Below are 20,613 nucleotides of genomic sequence, written 5' to 3'. Positions count from 1 at the left end.
AGAGCTCTGCCTGTGAAAGTGGCGTGCATTTCTAAAGGACTTGTTTTTACTGCTCTGTGAAGTCCTTGGACCTTTGCTGCATTCCATTTTCTTATAAGATACAAGACTTACTGAGCTGAGACGACTTTGCTCTTTAACATGTCAGCTGTCTATCCTCCTTTCATCTGTTGCTAGCCCAACAAGAGGTCCAGTAGCCAGGATTGTCCACCCCAATACAAAAAGGTATGTTTCTTTCTGGCAAATTGGAAAGCAAGCATCTAATGACAGCAAGTCACAGGAGGGCTACTGCTGCTGTATTTCACACTATACAGTTGAAGTTGAGCATGACTTCAACATCTGCCTGTATTAATGTCTGTGTCTAGGCTTCAGATTCAGAGCAGTGGGCGGGGTGCATAACAGATTGAACTGACTGGGGAGAGACTGGTCAGCTGCTGTGGGTGGATTTTCCAAACCAGGACTGACAGTGCCATCCGCTTTCTGAGGCTGTATCTCAAACAGACTGCTTCTCAGTTGTTTGCAAAGCAGTCAAAGTGGCACAGGATTTCATTAACTAACTTATTAGAATGTAACTTGTGTTAGGATGCTTTTTTAATATTTGTACCACTCCTGGGCCTGCTGATATTTGAAAGTTTCAGTAAAACTAAATAAATAAATGTTTCACCCAAGATAACAGTATATATGTACTCTGCAGAATGAGTGTATCCTCAATTTGCTATTAAATCTGACTGTTCATAATGGCTTAATCTAGTTGGGAAGAAATTTCATCTCTGTATCTTTTACTCCAGATGATTAAATTTAGACTTTTCTTTATCCAAGCCCAGAAGATTTTTATCAAAGCTTATATTTTATAAGTGAAGAAAGGAACAACGGGTGTGCCTATAGCTTGAATGTTTTCTAGTTTGAGTAAACTATTGGAAAGACATTAAAAGAGATGATAGTTAAATGAGAGAGCAAAATCAATTTCTTTGGAATTGCATGTGATTGTGTCTCTGACCTTGTTGGAACATTAAGAGTACACTGAAATAGCAATAAAAAATGTTTTCCTCTTACTCCCTAATAAAAATCAAACCAGGATGTTCTCTGGGAAGATTCATTTGCAAATGAGCAATAGAGGAGCAATGGGATTTATTAATTTGTTGAAAAAAATGCCAATTATTGATAATAACCTGAAAAGAAGGTGCAAATTTTGGAGACAAATATTACATCTCTCTCAAAGGTATATATACAGAAATTCCTAATCCTTAAAAGTTAATTTAGAAGCAAAGCACATTCAGGTTATGTGATTTGTTCCAGGAATTGTGTAGTGCAGTTATCAGTACCTGCTATGTAAGAAAATTTTATTCAAATATCCAACTTCATTTCAGTGAAAACTCTCTACATGAAAAGTAATATGTTTTGAAAAGGGAAATTAAAGAACAAGAAACAACTAATCTGTGGGAAAATCTCCAGAGAAGTAGCATGGAGTAATCTCTACCAACAATGTTTAATGTGGTGCACTAAAGTACAGTTTTCAAAATGGGCAATATCAAGATTAAAATGTTATTGACCAATGAGTAGTCAGACCAAAGTACTTCTTATATAACAAAGTGCTGCTATTACTAAACTGAACCTAATATAGGACAAGAAAATAGTTTTGTAATAACCCTGTGTTACCCTTACATTTTGCTTCCTACTTGAGCTAAAAGTAAAATAATTTGGCTTCCATTGCCATCTTTGCACAATCCCCTTACAACCATCCTGGCTTTCAGCCTAGGGGAGGAAAAGTGGGTTAGAAGAGATTATGTAATGCTAGCTTTGAGTTGGAGAAAAGAATGTGTGTGAGTAACTAATGCAGCTCACTCTGTCTTTTAACATTTGCACTAATATTTTTTATTCTGAATGAAATTCTAGAAAGAGTAAAATGAAATAAAGAGGAAAGAGATGCAGGGAAGAGAGGTCCAGAACACAGAAATCCTTCCTTCTCACCCACATAGATGCCAGGAATTGTGGGAGAAAGAGTGACAACTGAGAACAAAGAGAACTTTTATAGTTGCCTTGTTGGAGAGTAATGAGACTGTTGAACAACTCTTACCCTGTAACTTCTCATCACAGAACATTCTGGTCCTACAATATTCTTCCTTTTATTTGACTTTTAAATGTTTGATTTAAAATGCTAACCAAATCAATTTCATATGAGATTTGTTGAATCTTCATTACTGGCATAACATTTCCCCTCTATTTAACTTGACATGTGTCTTTGAAACATTTGGAAAATACTAGGAGAAGAAAATCATGGGGAACATAAGAGTTAAACAATTAGAGTTGCTTGTGTCAGCTTTACCATTTAAAATCAAAATGATCACTTTTATTTCAGGAAAATATAATGGGACAGAAAGAGATAAATGATGCAAAGGAAGAAGGAATGAGGGAAGACAAGAAAGAAGAGGGAGAAACCAAGAAAAGTCATTTATCAAGCATTCATTGTGATCCAGTGTTTACACATTACAATTCTATGCCCCCTCCCTACTTTATTTTTCAAGGAAGAAACAATAGATTCAGCTGTATTATACTTGATATTTATGACACAATGCCAAATCCTCCCACAAAAATTTTCACTAATGCTCTACAGAAATTTTCTTGCACAGGCTTCTTTTTCATCTATAATCATTACATTCCTTGGCACTTAGAATTACTATGGCCTTGGAAAGGAGAAGCTCTGGCCCTTCTGGCCATTCTCCCTATTAAGTAATGAGTTTGGCTCTTTGTAGATAAGCATAGATTTCTGAACATTTCACCAATGTTATTTGTACTGGCTTAGCCCTGTTCCCAGGAACAAAACTGATTTAGATTTAGAGTATTTCTACTATATATATATATATACACACACACACACACACACACACACACACACACACACACACACACACACACACACACATATATATATATATATGGTTATAGCACCTTTGGAAGTGGTATAGAAATAGTTCATAAAGGATCAGAATGGATCAGGTGTGGTAGTACCATGTCTGTAACCCTAGCCATTTAGAAAGTTAAAGGAGGATTCATGTCCAAGCGCAGCCTGGGCATAAGCACAAGTTCCTATCTGAAAAGCAAACTAAAAAACAAAAGGATTGGGGTATGTCTCAAGTAGCAGAGCAGCAAGAACAAGGCACTGAGTTCAATTCCTCATACAGCCAAAAAAGGGAGTGGGGTTGGGTAGTTAGGAATAGATGGAAAAATTAGAGCCATCTACCATACAACTATAGAAAAACTATGGTGTGTGTGTGTGTGTGTGTGTGTGTGTGTGTGTGTGTGTGTGTCATTTCCTGTGCTTAAAGACAGGCTAAAACAAGGAATCTAAGAGTCTTTAATTCCTGGTTCCTGTGTGGAAAGTGGAAAATGTTTATCTTTTTCTATTTCACTATACTTCTGCTTTATTTTATACTAAATAAATACTTGCTAAAGGTTACAAATCTTTGTTTAAAAATGCAGCCATCTCTTAAAATCTCAAATCATTTCACATTTGCAAAGAGGTTCGAGTGGCAAGTAACTTTTTTTAGTCAGCCAGACAGTTTCAGCTCACAGTTAATTATACATAGCTAAGAAGAAGTCTTCCTGACTTAAAACAAGCAAAGTATGCATTTCTTGTGAATAGCTGTGAGATGAACCTAAAAGATTACCAGGCAGTCAAGATCAGTAAAAGTTAAATTAACCAAAACAAAGGAAAATGAAGTTCTGTAAATTCTTTACTATTTTAATTTTGTTAGAAGATCATCTTTGATGTTTATTGTGGAAAATATTTCTGTTTATTTGCTTATTAGAGTGACTGGTGGCAAAGAAAAGAGATGACAGAGAGAATAGAAATTAGGTTAAAAGTAGAGAGTGGCTACCAGAATAAAATGAGATAGGAGAGCATATCTACATTTGAAATTACTCTTTTTTTTCTTGATTGAATTAGTCATAACATTGTATGTACCAAAGAAATAAAACATGACCATACTATCATTAGCAAATAGTGGGGGGGGGCACAAAGATAACAATATAGATCCCAATATTATTAGAGTGTTTTTGAACTTGTAACCCCGCATATGTACAGCTAAGTTTAAAATCCTTCTTAGGCTTACTATAATTCAACAAGAACTTGTTCAGATAAAAAATAAAACATCTTTGATTGATGTCTATGTGTCAGTTGGGATATGGAATACATATATTCTGTGAATACAAAATTATAATTGCTTCCTGGTTATGTAGAATTCATTCTATAATGTCAATACCTGTAGAATACTGGCTATTGAATGGTTTGTACATAATCATCTTAAGTGGCAATTGATAAGCTATGGTATCATGGTAAATGGCTTGGTAAGCTAGAGAATAAGATTTCTTCTACTTTTTTTTTCTTTTTGGTGTTAGTGATTGAACCAAGGACCTTGTAAATCCCAAGCTCATGCTTTACCACTGAGTTGCAGCCTTATATTTCTTATAGTCATAATTATTTTAAATACATTTGTCCATTTTAAGTATAATTTTACAATCACTAGAAGATACATGGCTCTATTAATAAAACTATCTTCAATTGAACTGAAAGGAAATTATTTGTTTGTTTGTACCAGTCCTGGTGTTTAAACTCAGAACCAAGGCTCTGTCCCTGATCATTCTTGCTCAATGCTAACACTCTACCACCTGACCCACAGCTCCACTTCTGGCTTTTCTGGTAGTTAATTGGAAATAGAGTCTCACAGGATTTGCTGGCTTCCAATCTTAATCCTCAGATCTCCTAGGATTACAGGTGTGAACCACTGACATCCAGCTAAAGCAAGATTTTGAAAAGAAAAAATTATTTTAAAAATATCATTACTTTGTATTCATTATGGCATTCAATGTTTATAACAATTCCATAAATATCCCCATTTTAATGTAATAAACTAAATCTCAGGAATGTTAGATGACTTATAACAGCTTCTATTTCAATTGTATAATCAAACTTACATATACATACCCTGAAGGTTAAAAACCTAATTATTTCAGTTATTAATATAATGTAATAAACTAAATCTTAGGAATGTTAAATGACTTATAGCAGCTTCTATTTTAATTGATTATAATGTAATAGAAGATTACTTGAAAACTGAACAAAAAGTTTTCTTCAATTCTTTGATATCATAAACAGGTTTAAAATAACATAGTTTATTAGAAGGAAAAGAAAGCACAAAACAACATATATTTTGGGATGGTCTTGATGCTTTAAAATTTGAATTCATAAAGTGCAATAATGATTTCATTTTTATAATGTAGGTTAGCTTTGTGATATATCAGTTAACTTAAAGTTGACTACAAAATTTGGAATCTTACATGGCATACTTATTAAATGTGGATGAACATGATCTTGGAGTACCAAATTAAGATTGTAATCCTGCCTTGGATCATGAATTTAAGTCACTTTATATTCTGATTACATTCATACAGGAAAAGATAATTCTATTCTAGCAATTCTTCCACAGAGGTAGATAACATATAGTCAACTTTCATACTTAACCTCTTGGATATTCATGAAAATTTATTTTAGATTAGGTGGTTAAAGGAATATTTATATCAAATATGTGCATTTAACCATCTTCTTCACTAGAATATTACTGACTGGTGAGAATATTATTGACTGGTTTCTAAAAGAACAATCGTTCTTATTTTATTGACTGTGTTAGTTTCTTCTTAAGCAGGTTATTATCTTTTCTTTTGAGTGCAGTTTTCCAGTTTATGTTAATTACTCTTGACAAAATGATAAAATAGTTTGGAACTCTGTCTTTTCTGTTTACATTAGGCTTTATTTTAAAGGCAAGTGAAGTTGCTTCAAATAAAACAACTCGGAGTTTCCAAGAAACTGTTAAGAGAAGGCAGAGACAAGCAGACTCACTTCTTTGCTGATACTTGCACAGTTGCCATGGACCTACATAAGCAATGGGAGAACACAGAGGCCAACTGGCATAAGGAAAAGATGGAATTGCTGGACCAGTTTGACAATGAAAGGAAGGAATGGGAAAGTCAATGGAAGATAATGCAGAAGAAGATAGAAGAGGTACACATCGATTTGTTTTGAATATGTTCTAAACTTCATATTCAGAGTGAAAACTTTGTTGAAGTTAATTTCTATTAGAAACCATGTTTACATTCTGTATTTCACTGAAGAGGTACAAATCTCATTTACATGTACTAGACCAAAAATAGCACGATTTTTCCCAATGGTATCTTAGGGACTTACACTTATTTTACAATCTTACATGAAAATTCAGGTGTTGAAATTTCTAAAATGCATGATTTAAAAAAAATTTCTGACCAGAGAGGCTTGATATTAAAAATAAAGTTTACAGCCAGGTGCCAGTGGGTCATACCTGTATTCCTAGATTCTCAGAAGATAGTGTTTACCATACATGGTAAATATTATAGAGTTGCCAGAGTAATTATTGAATAATCCACGTTTAACCAGGCAGCAAACCATTTTAGCTACCGGGCTACATAGCTGGCTAGATTAATTATGCATCCTTAATTATTTTCACCGCATGCTAGAGTTATGAAATTGTTATCAACTAGACTTTCCAAGCCAGTGACTCATGAAAATGTCACTTTCTGACTACAGTTTTAGATTCTTATTTGACCTCAATATCTCCTTATAGATCCCATCCAGTTCTGTCATGTGTGAGTGAGGGAAGGAGGGGGAAATGAAGGGAGCAAACAAAGCATACTTTTCAAATCACAGGGGAAAGTTGTGTCAGGATGTTATGGCTTGTTTCCTGTATACAGCTATATAGTGGGGAATGTATTTATATAATCTACTTACTCAGAATGGCCATGATGATACTTTTCAATACCTGAATAGCAGCATTGTGTTCCCCTTACCATATATCTTCTATCACTTATATCACACATATCGATGTGTATGTACCAACTATGGTACATTCCTGTAAGCTAAAAAAGCTACAGTAATGTGGGTGCAAAGTATTTTCCCAGTTCACAGAGAAAACAATTTTTAAACTAAAATTAAGAAATCAATACTTAGAGCCAGGTGCCAGTGGCTCATGCCTGTAATCCCAGTTACTCAAGAGGCTGAGATCTGGGGATCACAATTCGAAGCCAGCCCAGGCAGACAAGTCCCCATGAGACTCTTATCTCCAATTAACCACTCACAAATCAATATTGGAGCTGTGGCTCAAAATGGCAGAGTGCTAGCCTTGACCCTACAATGGGCCAAAAAAAAAAAAAAAAAAAAAAAAAAGAAAGAAAGAATCCATAATTAGAAAAATCATAACATCCCATAAATGCAATAGAATGTATTTTTCTGTCATTCATTACTAAATTAAATACAAATTAGTGTAACTATCTATCTATATAGAGAGAGTTTTGCTCTTGGAGAACTTCAGTGGTTTTACATGATAATATTACGTACAGAGAGCATCATGCACTAAGATGCTCATGATTCTGTTCAGTCACTTTTGATAGGTATTACACTTGATATTTTTTAAAAATGTACATACTTGTATCATTTGAAACTTGGAATAGTCCAAATAAGAAATCTGGATTATTAAGACATTATTTAGAATTTATAGGCAGTGAAATTGTTTTTCTCCATATTGCAATGTTTTGCTCTGTTAGAATAATCAGATAACCATTAATAAGGGCCAAATATCATATAATAAATTTCCTTACAAAAATAAATGATTTTCTACTAATTAATATATATTAATTGTTTATTCATTGCTCATCTTCAGCCCCCAACAGAATTTTACTGGTATAAAATCACATAAAGCATACAAATATATAATAAAATGATGATAGGTAGGCAGGAGGAAGGTTCACACATAAAATGTAGCAGTCTTTCTTTTTAGTAACAAACAAAAAAGTAATCAGCTACATATTTCTCAATTTTTAGAAGACCAAAGCAAACTTATGTCCCAGGAACAGTACTTTTTCCTATGGTACTAAAATATTCCTATATTCCTATGAAACTAAAATATTTTTGTTTACTCCACACTTTCTTAGAAAGAGGGTATTATCAACAGCTAAATCCAAGCAGTACTCTCTCAACTGGGACTTGGGGTAAATATCAAGTAGCAGGAAATCTGTTCTTATATGACTTTAATAATACGTGAAGCAAAAATATTGATTATTGTTGTGAAATGTTCTAATATTTATCTGATAGTTCCTTTTGAAATTTAATAAACTTTACCAAGACTCAAGAGAAGTCCAGTATTCAGGAACAAATGGAGTACTGCCTAAATATTGTCAAAGTGAATTTGAAACTTTTATTTTTTTTTTTTTTACTTACAGCTTTGTCAGGAAGTAAAACTTCGGAGGAAAAAAAACTTGAATGAACAAATTAACATCATTGGTCTTGATCATGAAAAGGCTGTTGAAGATAAAATCTTGGAATTTTCTCCAAAGGACCCCAATTCAGAACAATCTGATTGTACAGGGGTGAATCACAGGGATGGACTGGGAAAAGAAAAGAAAACAGAGCAGAGCTTTCTCAGTGAAGAGAATCAAGTGTGTAAGGAGCAAAAAGCAACCAGAAAAACAAAAGTTGGGTTCATAGATCCCTTGGCCACAGATAAGAAGGAATGTGAGGCCTGGCCTGGCCACAAGCGTTCTAAGGAAGAAAGTAAGAGCTATTCTGGAGCCCTCAACACTGTAAGTAAGATGTGATTGGCCATGAACTGTGTCTAAGGAAATATTTACATTTCTAAATGCTAACATGCTATTGCTTATATGTACAAAGGCTCTTGAAGAACTTGCCAAAGTTAGTGAAGAGTTATGCAACTTTCAAGAGGAAATTCAAAAGCAGTCTAACCACAGAAGGTAGGCTGGAACATATGTAATTATTGTATTCCAGAAAATTCATATCAGTGCTGGTTTTAGTTAGTGAATCCAAAATGCTTCCTCTTTCCAGTCTTTAGAATTACTATGTAATAAAAATATTTTTTAATTTTACTTTTATAGTCGAACATAAGAGCTGTACTCTAACTGTATGTTTCTTGGTTTGTTCTTTTTTTTCTCTTGATGGCACCAGTCCCTTAACTTACAGGTTTGCATTCTTGCCCAACTACCCTCACCTCTACTCCCATCCTCGCCCTTATCCCTACTCCCACTTCCAGCTAACAGCTGATGATTTTCCACCTGTGTCACACCTCCAATCCAATTGTGATTTTTTTTGTTTTGTTTTTGTTTTGTACTGGTTAATTGGAAATGGAGTCTCTATTCTACCTGGGCTGGGTTTAAACCAAGATACTTAAATCTCAGTCTCCTGAGAAGCTAGGATTACAGGTACAAATGAAACACCAGCATCCAGCTATGTGCTAACTTTTAATACACATCTTCCAGTTCTCTTTGTAATTTAAGAGGAATACTTTAACTTTGGGTGTGTAGTTGAGGTAGACTTTCAGAATAAACTCAGGAGTTTTTGTGCATTTTTCAAATGTGGCTTGGAGGAAAGTTTGTAATCAGGCAAATCCTGTTAAAGGTAATATTTTGATTATGTATTGACATTGAACTGAAATATTTTACATCTGATTCATTTATTTATCTGTCATTAGCCATTGTATAATAAAGATGTGAAATTTTCAGAACAACATATAAATGTGCACAATATATGCATGCCACAAAAATGCTGCTTTAGCTCACAATTAGTACCATTTTAGCCAATTTTTAAGTTAATTTTGAGCTTTGATATGGTTAGAAAGGATGAATTATTCTGGGGTCAATATTTATCACTTTTAGGGTCAGTTTTCTGTTTTTCTTTAAAGTTTTAGTAAGGATTTATTTTAGTAAAACAGAGTTATGGTAGGAAGAAATAAACAAAGAGCCAGGCACCGGTGGCTCACACCTATAATCCTAACAACTCAGGAGGCTGAGATGCTTAGATTGTGGTTCAAAGCCAGCATTGGCAGGAAAGTCCATGAGACTCTCATCTTCAATTACTCACCAGAAAACCAGAAGTGGCCCTCCTCAAAAGGTAGAGTGCTCATCTTGAGCTGAAGAGCTCAGGGACAGCGCTCAGGCCCATAGTTCAAGCACCATGACTGAGGGGGGAAAAAGAAATAGAAAAAAAGAGAAAAGCATTTCTTGCTCTCCATCTAAGAAATGGAAATTAGGAAGCTATAAGAATGTGTTTCCTTGGGGCTGGGGATATAGCCTAGTGGCAAGAGTGCCTGCCTCGGATACACGAGGCCCTAGGTTCGATTCCCCAGCACCACATATACAGAAAAAACGGCCAGAAGCGGCGCTGTGGCTCACGTGGCAGAGTGCTAGCCTTGAGCGGGAAGAAGCCAGGGACAGTGCTCAGGCCCTGAGTCCAAGGCCCAGGACTGGCCAAAAAAAAAAAAAAAGAATGTGTTTCCTTGGGAGAAACTGTGAGGAATTGTTTTTCTTATTCCAGAAATAGATTATTTAAGCCATTTCTTTGAAGATTTCATCTTAAAATAAAATTATCACTAAAATGCCATATTTGATCATTATTTAGGATGAAATCAGACTCTTTTCTCCAGGAAATACCAAATGCACCTCAGAAAGAACATCGGATCAACAATGACCAATGTGTTCTTCCAATTGATTTAGAAAAAGAAAAACAGAAAAATAGAAAAAATCTGAGCTATACCCATGTGCTCCAAAGCAATTCTATGAAAAAATGTGACACTGGTACAAATGATTTGCAAAGAAATGAAATCCCACCAGTTCCTCCACCACGAAGCACATCTCGAAAATTCCCCAGCTCATATGCTGAGCAAGTCCAAGAAAGGCTAAAGGAAAGTTTAGAGGGCAACAGCTGGGTTACCCACAGGGGTCAAGGAGAAAGGAATGTCAACCCTCATTGCCTTTTGAGGAAACCTACTTTGTGTCCAAATGAAGAGATTTTGACACCAGAGGTCAAAGTAGATAGTAAGCCTCCAATTAATGAAGATATCAGATTTCCTGTGTGGTCACATGACTTTGGGATAGGTACACAAAAGAGCCCTTCCACATTGGGCTTTCAGAAAAACAGTTATATAACCAATAATCCAAAATCTGAAAGGGTGATTCCAGAAAACCCTCCTAAATTTCCCCCTAATCTTCATCTAAGAAATGACTGTAGTTCCTCAATAACACAGAGCAGTGGTTTACTTGCAAGTTTCAGTTGTGACTTAGAAAGGACGACAAGGAATGAAAAACTGGCAGCAAAGACTGATGAATTTAACAGAACTGTATTTAGAACAGACCGAAATTGCCATGTAATTCACCAAATTCAAAACTACTCAAAATCAACTGAAGATCTTCATCCCTGTGATAACACTGCAAAAGGTGACAATGTGATTGGTGTTGTGAAAACCAGTGGACACGTGCTTGTGCCTATGGAAAATATGCTTGGTAATGCCACCAAGAAATCGACAACAGGCCTGGTCAGACAGATGCAGGATTATGGAAGTCCTAGCAGTTATAGGAATATGTTCCATGAGCATGATTGGAGACCAAGCAATTTATCTGGCAGACCAAGGTCAGCTGACCCCAGGTCAAACTATGGTGTTGTGGAAAAGCTGCTGAAAACCTATGAGACATCACCCGGGCCTGCATGTCAAAATTCTAAATGCTTCCAGGATAACTGGATCAGATGGAATTCTGATGCCAAGGGTAATGACACATTAAGTCAGAATGTAGAAATGCATCCAATGGAGCAAGAATTTCAGCCAAAAACAGCTTTGTTTGAGGGACTGCAAATAAAACAAGGAATAGATGAGAAAAATACCACAGAGGTGAGAAATTCAAATTACACATTTTGGTAGACCTGCATCTGTAATTAGCAATGGCTCTGAGTTCAATTGTCCATTCATATACACAAATATTAGAAACTCAGCCTCTGGACTCTGTGAATATATGTCAACAACATCAATTTAAAGTGTGGTTTCTAAAGACTAGGGTTATTATATTACTTAAAAATAAGTCAGAGCAAGATGTCAAGTGGTTTTAAGAAGATTAGCTTTATTTTCTTGGTTGAAAAATATTAAGAATGTACATTTCCTGATTTCTAAAATTTTGTTTAGGTTTGATTTTTGAAGTATATAAAGATTTCAAAATAACTTTTACTTTTCAGTCATTTTCTGTGATCAGTCATTCTTAGCATTTGGTTCATGTTGGAAGAGAATTAGTCACAAGAATATGAATATTGGCTAAAAGCATCATTTAAACAGTGTCTCACAGTTTTATTATCCATGATACTGAAAGACCATATGTGGAAACAAGGCCACATGGAGATGTGCTTACTATGTGAAATGAGAGAAAGAAAGAAAGCAGGAAGGAAAGGAAAGGAAAGGGAAGGGAAGGGAAGAAAAGGAAAGGAAAGGAAAGAGGAGGAAAGGAAGAAGGGAGGGAGGGAGGGAGGGAGGGAGGGAAAAGATGGAAAGGAAAGAAAGAGAGAGAAAGAAGGAAGGAAGGAAAGGGAGGCAGAGAAAGGAAAGAAAAAGAAGTATTAAGCCACAAATATTTAAATAAACTCATCCTTTCTCTCTGTTGTTCATTTACAAAATAGTGAACTTTTCAGGAAATAAAGATATCAAAGAAATTTGTAAAGTGAAGCCATACAATGTTTCCTTTTCATGTGCATAATATGACAAGGAGTTGCAAGGGACATATTGCTGTTATTTACCAACATTTCAATGAATTATCATACTCTTATACTTCTCTATTTTTTATTTGAGCTTAGAAATAACTCTGAAATCCTATAGCTGGACTTAGGAAATATAAATATACACATTAACCAGCCAAAATTCAAACAAGGAAAGATAAATGGGTGTTTCTTTTTCTTTTGCATTAATTGGGTGTTTAGAAGCAAGATACTCTGTCATAGATGCCTACAAGTAGATTTTGCTTTGCTTTGGGTTGGTTGGCTTTCCTTTGTAATTCATTAAAACAATTATAAGCCTCTAAAGAGAGATAAAATGAAATGCAGGTTATTGTCAGCCATGACTAGAATAGTAGAAAACTGAGGCCATCTACGTTGTCCATTTTCAATGAAAGAGCACAAGCTTTGTTAAGAAGATTCAGTAGAACCAAGGCTGATCTTTCTAAAACTTACAAAGGTTGGTTTTCTTTCACTAAAATAAAAAGAAGGAAGGAAGAAAATGAAATGATAGAGAAGTAAAAACTGTTCACTCATCAGAAAATTCTCAAATTAGCTAGCAAATCATGTTATTAGCAATTTCCAATTAAGATGTATTTGGAAAATTGTTGAGGCCTGGGGTATAACTCAGTGCTAGAGCATTTGTTTAGTATGTGTGAGACCTTGAGTTTAATCTCTACCATAGCAAAATAAAAAAGACTTTAAGGAATTATGTAGAGTTTTTAAATGTTTGTGAGGTAGTATCACAGTGATGCCTAGTTTTCAAAAATCAGATGTTATTTTGTTTGAGAGACTTGTGTTTTGATCTCTAAATGTGTCAGCTGCCTAACATAAATGAGCAATTTTAATATAATTTTCTGATTATCTTTTTATTTTCAAATACTATCAAAACATTCAAGTATCCCCCAAGGAAACATCTGTAGATCCATGATATTGACATTATTTGACTTGAACTTCTGAAATCTCAAGTTCATAGTCCTATAAAAATATCAACTATATCAGATTTGTCCATGTGAAGAGATCTGCAAGAGTATCAAATACCATATTCCATATTTAAGTTGGAGTTTGGATTAAAACTGAATTTGATTAAAAGTTAAGGCTGCACATACTAGATAAATACTTGCTTTCGTTTCAGTTCTTTCTTTGCTTGTAGATGCATTACTAGATTAATCCCATGGTTGGGATCCATAATGGGTGACACTACATTGCTGATGCGTGTGTAGTGAGATAAATGCATTCGTTTTTGTAGGAATCCATGGCAATGAAAGCCTCAAATGGAAAAGGATTTTCCCGACCTGCTAGACCTGCAAATCGCAGGCTGCCATCCAGATGGGCATCTAGATCTCCTTCAGCGCCCCCTGCTCTGCGGCGAACTGCACACAACTATAATATTTCTCTGCCATCTGAGGCCCACGTGATCGAAGTCGCTAACCTGGATTACTAGATTGCAGAAGTTGTAGTGCCAGTTGCCAAATTGGTCATTCTGAGTGTTTACACCCAGTCTTGTTCTCTTCTGTATCTTTCAGGATCACTAGGATGAGCAGTTTGAATCTTAACTTTCCATCAGTCTTCAGTGTTTTTAAACTACAGAACAATTTTCTATTTTTAGGTTGATTTCTTAGGTCAGAATTTTTTAACATCATCTTCATTAATTTCTCACTATGATTTAACTTGGAACAATGTACAATATTGTATATTCTAACTTTCTTGCAGTTTGCAGAAAACAAGGCGCTATGCATGGCCATATGTTTGCAGGTGCATGTGCTGTAATACGAAGTATTCTAGTATGTATTTAGATAAGAAAAACTGTGCTAGTGTTGCCTTTGACATTATAACATGTATACCTATATATTCTTTGTTTTTATTTGAAAGTTTTGAAAATATACACTACTGTTTATATTTTGTATACCTTTTAATAGGTATCCACCTAAGGCATTTGAGGTTCATATATTAATTAACCAATTTCTTGACACACGACTACATTAAAAAAAGAATTAAACACATATTTAACAGTAGTTTTCTAAATATAGCATATAAGTAGCTTCTTAATTCAAGTGAGGATAGACTTATTCCATGGGTTTCCTTGTTTATTCTTTTAAATAAAAATGCAACAAATTTAACAGATCAGTATTCTCAAGTAAGCATAAAATGTGTATAAATGCTTCTATATCATTTGGTAGTCTCAAATGGCTTTACCTGCATACTTGATCCTCAGAGCCAACTTCATAAGACTGCCTTATGAATGACAGGACTAAATAATGAATTTATTTTGTCAACCTCAGTAACAAATAATCCTTAAATTGTATGCAAAATGAAGTTACATTATGCTGAATTTTTACTTTTTTGTTAAAATTATGGTAAGCTTTTAGTTTAGCTACCTTATCTGGAACTATACATGCATAGAGGTAAGTAATTCTTTTTTTCCTTTTTTCTAACTTTTTCCCTAAAATTAGTGATAAAAGAGTAGCTCACTTTTTTGTTGACAAAGAAGATCAGGAAAACTATTTCCTTGAGAACTAACTGAATTATATTTCTTATAATGTGCTATATAAAGGCCTTAAATATTGGCATCCACAGTAGCATAAGAAACAGAAGAGTATGTGTTCTGTGTGTGTGTGTGTGTGTGTGTGTGTGTGTGTGTATATATATACATATATATACATATATATATATATATATATATATATCTTGGCTACAATTTTCCCATGGTAAATATATGAATGCAATCTTGAGAAATGGCAGAACTGGAGTGCCGGAGTGCTTGGAATTCTACATACAAGATCTTACATTCAGCTATGTTTATTTACCACTGCCTCTATTCACAACAGATTCTGTTATTATTTGGTCTTAATTCTATTTCATCTTTTACTATCAAAAAAGGTCAAGAAATTCTATACCAAATACATGCAAAGAGATTTCTCTTTATGATGTTCTAGCCACTAAGAGGGACTCATTTTATTTTACCCTGCTCTGAGGTTAAGTAAATCATTTGTAAACTACTAACTGTCTTAAAAGGCTCAATACTATAACATAGTGATGACTAGATTCACGCTTTGCAGTAAGGAAAGTTCCAGGAGGTAAGCTGAATTAAACTAGAGGGGGAGGATGGATCGGATGGTAAGGGCTATAGACATACTCTTCTAATTCTTATTTCCTTCAGGGATTATTTTTCTTTCCCACACGAAATCAAAGAAAAATAACCAAGATACCAAATGATAACACTGTAAACATACAACATTCTAGTAGAAAAAATAAAATATATTGGAAAATGGATTCCCTAGGATATGAAATGGTTGACTGGTCAGGGAAACGTTCTGTGAACAATGGCACCCAAATGCTGCTACATTTGCTCCCCTCCAGCCTGCCTTGTGTAATATACTGTTCCTATCTTTGCCTACAAATCAGAATAATGAAGATACCTTAAAAACTTAAATTACTGCCCTTACTCCATAATTGCTAAATCAAAATTCCCAGTGTTGGGGCTTGGAAGTCTGGGAGTACTTAATAAAAACAAACAAAAAATGAAATGCAGTATTTGATGGCCAGTCAGATATTGAAATAGTGCCCCTTGGATTGTACCTCCCCTTCTCCCCCCACATCATCCTGCAACATGCCTTTGTTCTCTAAAAATGAAGAGAGTTATTATATTGTCAGGCTTCAGAATTTGAAGCCACTTTTTCTATTATCATTTGACTAAATAGGTGAGACCACTTTAGTGACTTATGTTGACTAAACTCATGGAATATTCGAGCTGAAAAAATAACTAGTCCAACCCCTGATTGCAAACTGCATACACTAAAACAGATTAAGTACTTTGTGTTCTCCTTTAAAGTATTTTATAATTTTTTTATGGAAAAAAATCTAACAATTAAGTAGAAATTATCCTTGAAAAATATTTTTTGAGGTACTGTGCTTTTTAACTGGTAATTTTTCTACTTTAGATGGACATTTTCGTACCCAAGTATACACTTCATCATGCTATCATTTCTGGATTTAAGGAATTTATAAACATTTACGGAAATCTTCAGATTAGAAGCAAAACCTATACATGCTTTTCTTAAAAAGGAAGATCTCACATTACTTCCCAGGGGATTACTGATATGGTTGGCTATACACAGAAAGGAGTAAGACAGAAATAGAGAAGTGTTCTTAAGTTTCTCTGTGTGCATGTGTACAATGTACCAAGCACACCAGCCACTCTTACATAATCTCTATATTGCCTTATGTCCCAAAGCCAAATATAAATATATAAACAATATGTTGTATAGTTCACTGTTTTCATTATTAATTGTTCATAGCTTTGGTTTGTTTTATATAGAGACAGTAAAAGTGATGTGTCATTTTGTTGATGTTGCCCTAAAACTTGATTTACTTCTACATAGGTGACTTAACCAGCCTCCATATCATCGTGAGGTAGCTTCTGAACCTAAAAAGAGTATTCACCTCTCTAAACAGATCTTGAAAACAATTTTTAGGCAAATTTTCTGATAAAACAATTACTTGATATTGAAATCTCCTTCAACCTTTGGAAGCTATTAAATAAAATATCTTTGGAAACACTTGCTGTGGCAGTTGTATAAATTGAGAATATTCTTATGTCTCTTCTTTTCTACAGTGAACTGCAGTGAAGCATAAAATGTAAGTCTAAACTCAAATGTGTACACAATTCTGGTGTAGCATCTCCAAAACTATCTCTGGAGTTTAAGCTAAACCTGCTTGACCTAACCACACATAAGCTGATAGAGTTTCTCACATAGACACCAATTCTGTGCCATTTTTCTGCTAAATAAGCCTGACAAAAGTTTTCTTTGAAAAAGTAGTCACTTCTAGAATTTTCACTTATGTGAATTAATTTTAGGGAGATGCAAATGTATAGTATAGTGTTATTTTGCTTCAATTTCTTCATTTTTAAAATAGAAAGTGCCTGTATTAACAGAATTAACAACTATGACATTATTTGTCTCATTAGTAAAATAAGCTCCTTCCAAATATGAGCTTCAGCATGAAAAAAAGTCAAAAACAAAGAAAATTGGAGATGGCAAAGATGACTACTACTCATTCATTATTCTATGTAATGTTTTTTTCTTGTCACGGGAAATAATTTTTGTATTTGTAAAATCAAATCATATGGCTTAATATGGTTTGTTCCAAATATGAGCTTCAGCATGAAAAAAAAGTCAAAAACAAAGAAAATTGGAGATGGCAAAGATGACTACTACTTATTCATTATTCTATGTAATTTTTTTTCTTGTCATGGGAAATAATTTTTGTATTTGTAAAATCAAATCACATGGCTTAATATGGTTGGTTCTGATGAAATTTGGACAATTTCATAGAACATTATATAGAAATCTAGAAATTGGAAATAATCCAGAATCGAATCATCTTAGAAGTTATTCAGAATAATTGTGTTCAGAGAAGAGAAAGTTTTTTGGCTGTCAAGGGTTCCAGGATGGGATCCGAGTTGATCCTTGAAGACCCATGTCTTGCTTCTCTGTATACATATGTTCATTGTTGCATCTGTGATTCAGACCTTGTAAAGTTCATTCATTCACATTCCATCACTTGTTTTGCTTCTCACAGAAAACGTCGAGGCAGGCTTTGTGATTTCTCATTTCTACTGAAAATAATAATGAGAACAGATATTTTCCAGGTTTAGAAATAAATTAGGTTTCTTTTCCTCTCTTGACTCAGACTCTTTTCCCAAAGAAGTAGAGAGGGTAACAAGGAATTAAAAGTTATTTTTATTTTTAAAAATATATTTTCTCATGATACTGAGACTGCTTGCTTTCATTGAATGTTGCTGTTCATTTCCTTTTCAGTGATCTTAGCAATCAATTTGGCAGTTTAAAAAATTTCAAGAAGGGGGCTGGGGATATAGCCTAGTGGCAAGAGTGCCTGCCTCGGATACACGAGGCCCTAGGTTCGATTCCCCAGCACCACATATACAGAAAACGGCAAGAAGCGGCGCTGTGGCTCAAGTGGCAGAGTGCTAGTCTTGAGCGGGAAGAAGCCAGGGACAGTGCTCAGGCCCTGAGTCCAAGGCCCAGGACTGGCCAAAAAAAAAAAAAAAAAATTCAAGAAGTTGTGCACAAAGTTCATAAAAAAATAGGCAATATTTTTATTTATAATGCTATACTTGGATTTTATATAAAGTTTTATGTAAAACACGATGTCAAAGGTAAAACCAATAAGTGGATAAAGTCTTTTAGTATTATATGAATCCTGAACTTTCTGTATTCAAAAAGCTCAGGCTATATAAAACTTAATCCAGCATAAATGAGAGGGCTTCAATTGGAGCATTGACCTTAGTCTACTTGGAGCTGCAGTTAAACGAAAAAAAAAAAACTGAATTTAAATAACTTGTAAAAAGAAAACAAAACAAGTTACTTTTTCCAGTCCTGAAAGCTAGAAATAGCTAGGGCAAGGTGTCAGTGGGTTTAGTGTGTGGAAAGGGCAGTTCTTGGAGTCCAAGATGGTGCCTTGTGACTGGGACCTCACATGACAGAAGAGGTAAAAACTGCTGTGTCTTTCCATGGCAGAAAAAGCAGGATAGCAAAAAGACCTGAACATGCTATAATCTAAACCCTATTTTACAAGCCCTTAAATTCCCTTCATAAGGGAGGAGATCAGACAATCACTTCCTAAAGGTCCAACCTCTTAAAACTATTACAGCAGAGAATATGTTTCAGTATGAATGTTGGTAGAACATATTCATACCATAGCAAACAAGTAACTACTTCCAGTTAAATCTCATTTAGTTAAATTTAAGTGTGTTTTGGACATCAGTTTCTTTTTCAAGCTTAATTTTTCAACCAAATTATTTGCTCATTTACCAAATTTCTAAGACTCCTTAAACAAATATAATCTATCTGCCTGGGATTTGTACATCTTGTCTACATAATGCCACTCCAAAGAATGCAGAATTGCCTAGCCCAGATTCTCTCTCTCTCTCTCTCTCTCTCTCTGTATGTGTGCGTGTGTTTCATTTTAATCTGTTTGAAACTTCAGTAAAGGATTGTTTGAGTTGATGACAGCAGAAGTAAAATAGCTAATTTGCAGTGAAAACGAGAAGAATTCAAGGAAGGAAGGAAGGAAGGAAGGAAGGAAGGAAGGAAGGAAGGAAAGGAAGGATGGACAATAGATGATAGATAGCAGAAAGACAGACAGACAGACAGATAGATAGATAAATAGACAGACAGATAGGCAGGCAGTTAGGCAGGTGGACCGACAGATCAATCCTGCAGCTTGACTTCAGGGTCTGGTCTCTTTCCCTAGGCTTTTTTGTTCAAGGCTAGCACTCTACCACTTTGAGCCACAGCACCACTTCCAATGTTTTGGTGGTTAATTGGAGGTAAGAGTCTCACAGTCAGTCCTTCCCAGGCTGGCTTTGAACTGCAGTCCTCAGAACTCAGCTTCCTAAGTAGCTAGAATTAGAGGCATGAGCCATCAATGACCAGCTATCCACAATATTTTTAAAGGAAATTACATATCAGAGTGATAAGCACATCTGTTAACAGTTAGGAACTCCTTCATTGGGAATAAATACTCTTCCTGTGAAAAGAAGAGTCCAGGAATATCATCTTATTTCAAAGGAACTTGGCAAGATACCCTACGGAGCCAGAGCCAAATGAATTTATGAGTTGTTCTGCTCTGCGAAGGAAACACTAAGCTTCCCAAACATAATCAAGGCCTGGGAAAAGCACTGACTCAGTCCAGAACAGTGCTCAGGAGCCATGTAGGCAATGTCCAGATAGGCACCATGAGTTCGGTGCTCAGCATGACGCAGGTGGTTATCATCAAGGAGATTTCTACATAAAGCAGCACTGGACCCTGTGATGAGGGCCTGGGTCAATACTGATAAAAAGAAGGTCTACAACCAAGAAAGCAGTAGCTTGGAACCAACATATAGGAAGTGATGACCCATCCATAGGAAATTAGGAGACTATTAACTATCAAGCAGAAACAAATGGAGGGTGGTGCAGCTTAAGCTCTGATCA

The 20,613-nt window shown here is 35.0% G+C and overlaps 1 protein-coding gene across 2 annotated transcripts; it reads left to right on the top strand.

Annotated features, from left to right (window-relative positions):
* Positions 1-15,227, top strand: Kiaa0408 (KIAA0408 ortholog). 2 transcript variants are annotated; one of them, XM_048354051.1, is made up of 7 exons: positions 1-222; positions 1,073-1,216; positions 5,798-6,052; positions 8,299-8,658; positions 8,747-8,826; positions 10,487-11,750; positions 13,863-15,227. In XM_048354051.1, exons 3-7 carry the CDS (start codon positions 5,918-5,920, stop codon positions 14,055-14,057), a joined length of 2,034 nt encoding a protein of 677 aa, XP_048210008.1. In that variant the 5' UTR covers positions 1-222; positions 1,073-1,216; positions 5,798-5,917; the 3' UTR covers positions 14,058-15,227. The 2 variants fall into 2 exon arrangements, with proteins under 2 accessions (XP_048210008.1, XP_048210006.1); XM_048354049.1 differs by lacking the exon at positions 1,073-1,216.
* The last annotated feature ends 5,386 nt before the right edge of the window (positions 15,228-20,613 follow it).

The sequence above is a fragment of the Perognathus longimembris genome, chromosome 9 (genome assembly GCF_023159225.1).
Source record: "Perognathus longimembris pacificus isolate PPM17 chromosome 9, ASM2315922v1, whole genome shotgun sequence".
NCBI classification, from domain to species: domain Eukaryota; kingdom Metazoa; phylum Chordata; class Mammalia; order Rodentia; family Heteromyidae; genus Perognathus; species Perognathus longimembris.
This window is presented reverse-complemented; position numbering and strand designations above follow the sequence as displayed.

Excerpts from the sequence above, each read along its gene's own strand:
- Kiaa0408 (XM_048354049.1), top strand. The coding sequence starts at position 5,918 with ATGGACCTACATAAGCAATGGGAGAACACAGAGGCCAACTGGCATAAG. Across the intron at positions 8,659-8,746 it reads ATTCTGGAGCCCTCAACACT|GCTCTTGAAGAACTTGCCAA; the intron begins GTAAGTAAGATG and ends ATATGTACAAAG. Across the intron at positions 8,827-10,486 it reads AAGCAGTCTAACCACAGAAG|GATGAAATCAGACTCTTTTC; the intron begins GTAGGCTGGAAC and ends ATCATTATTTAG.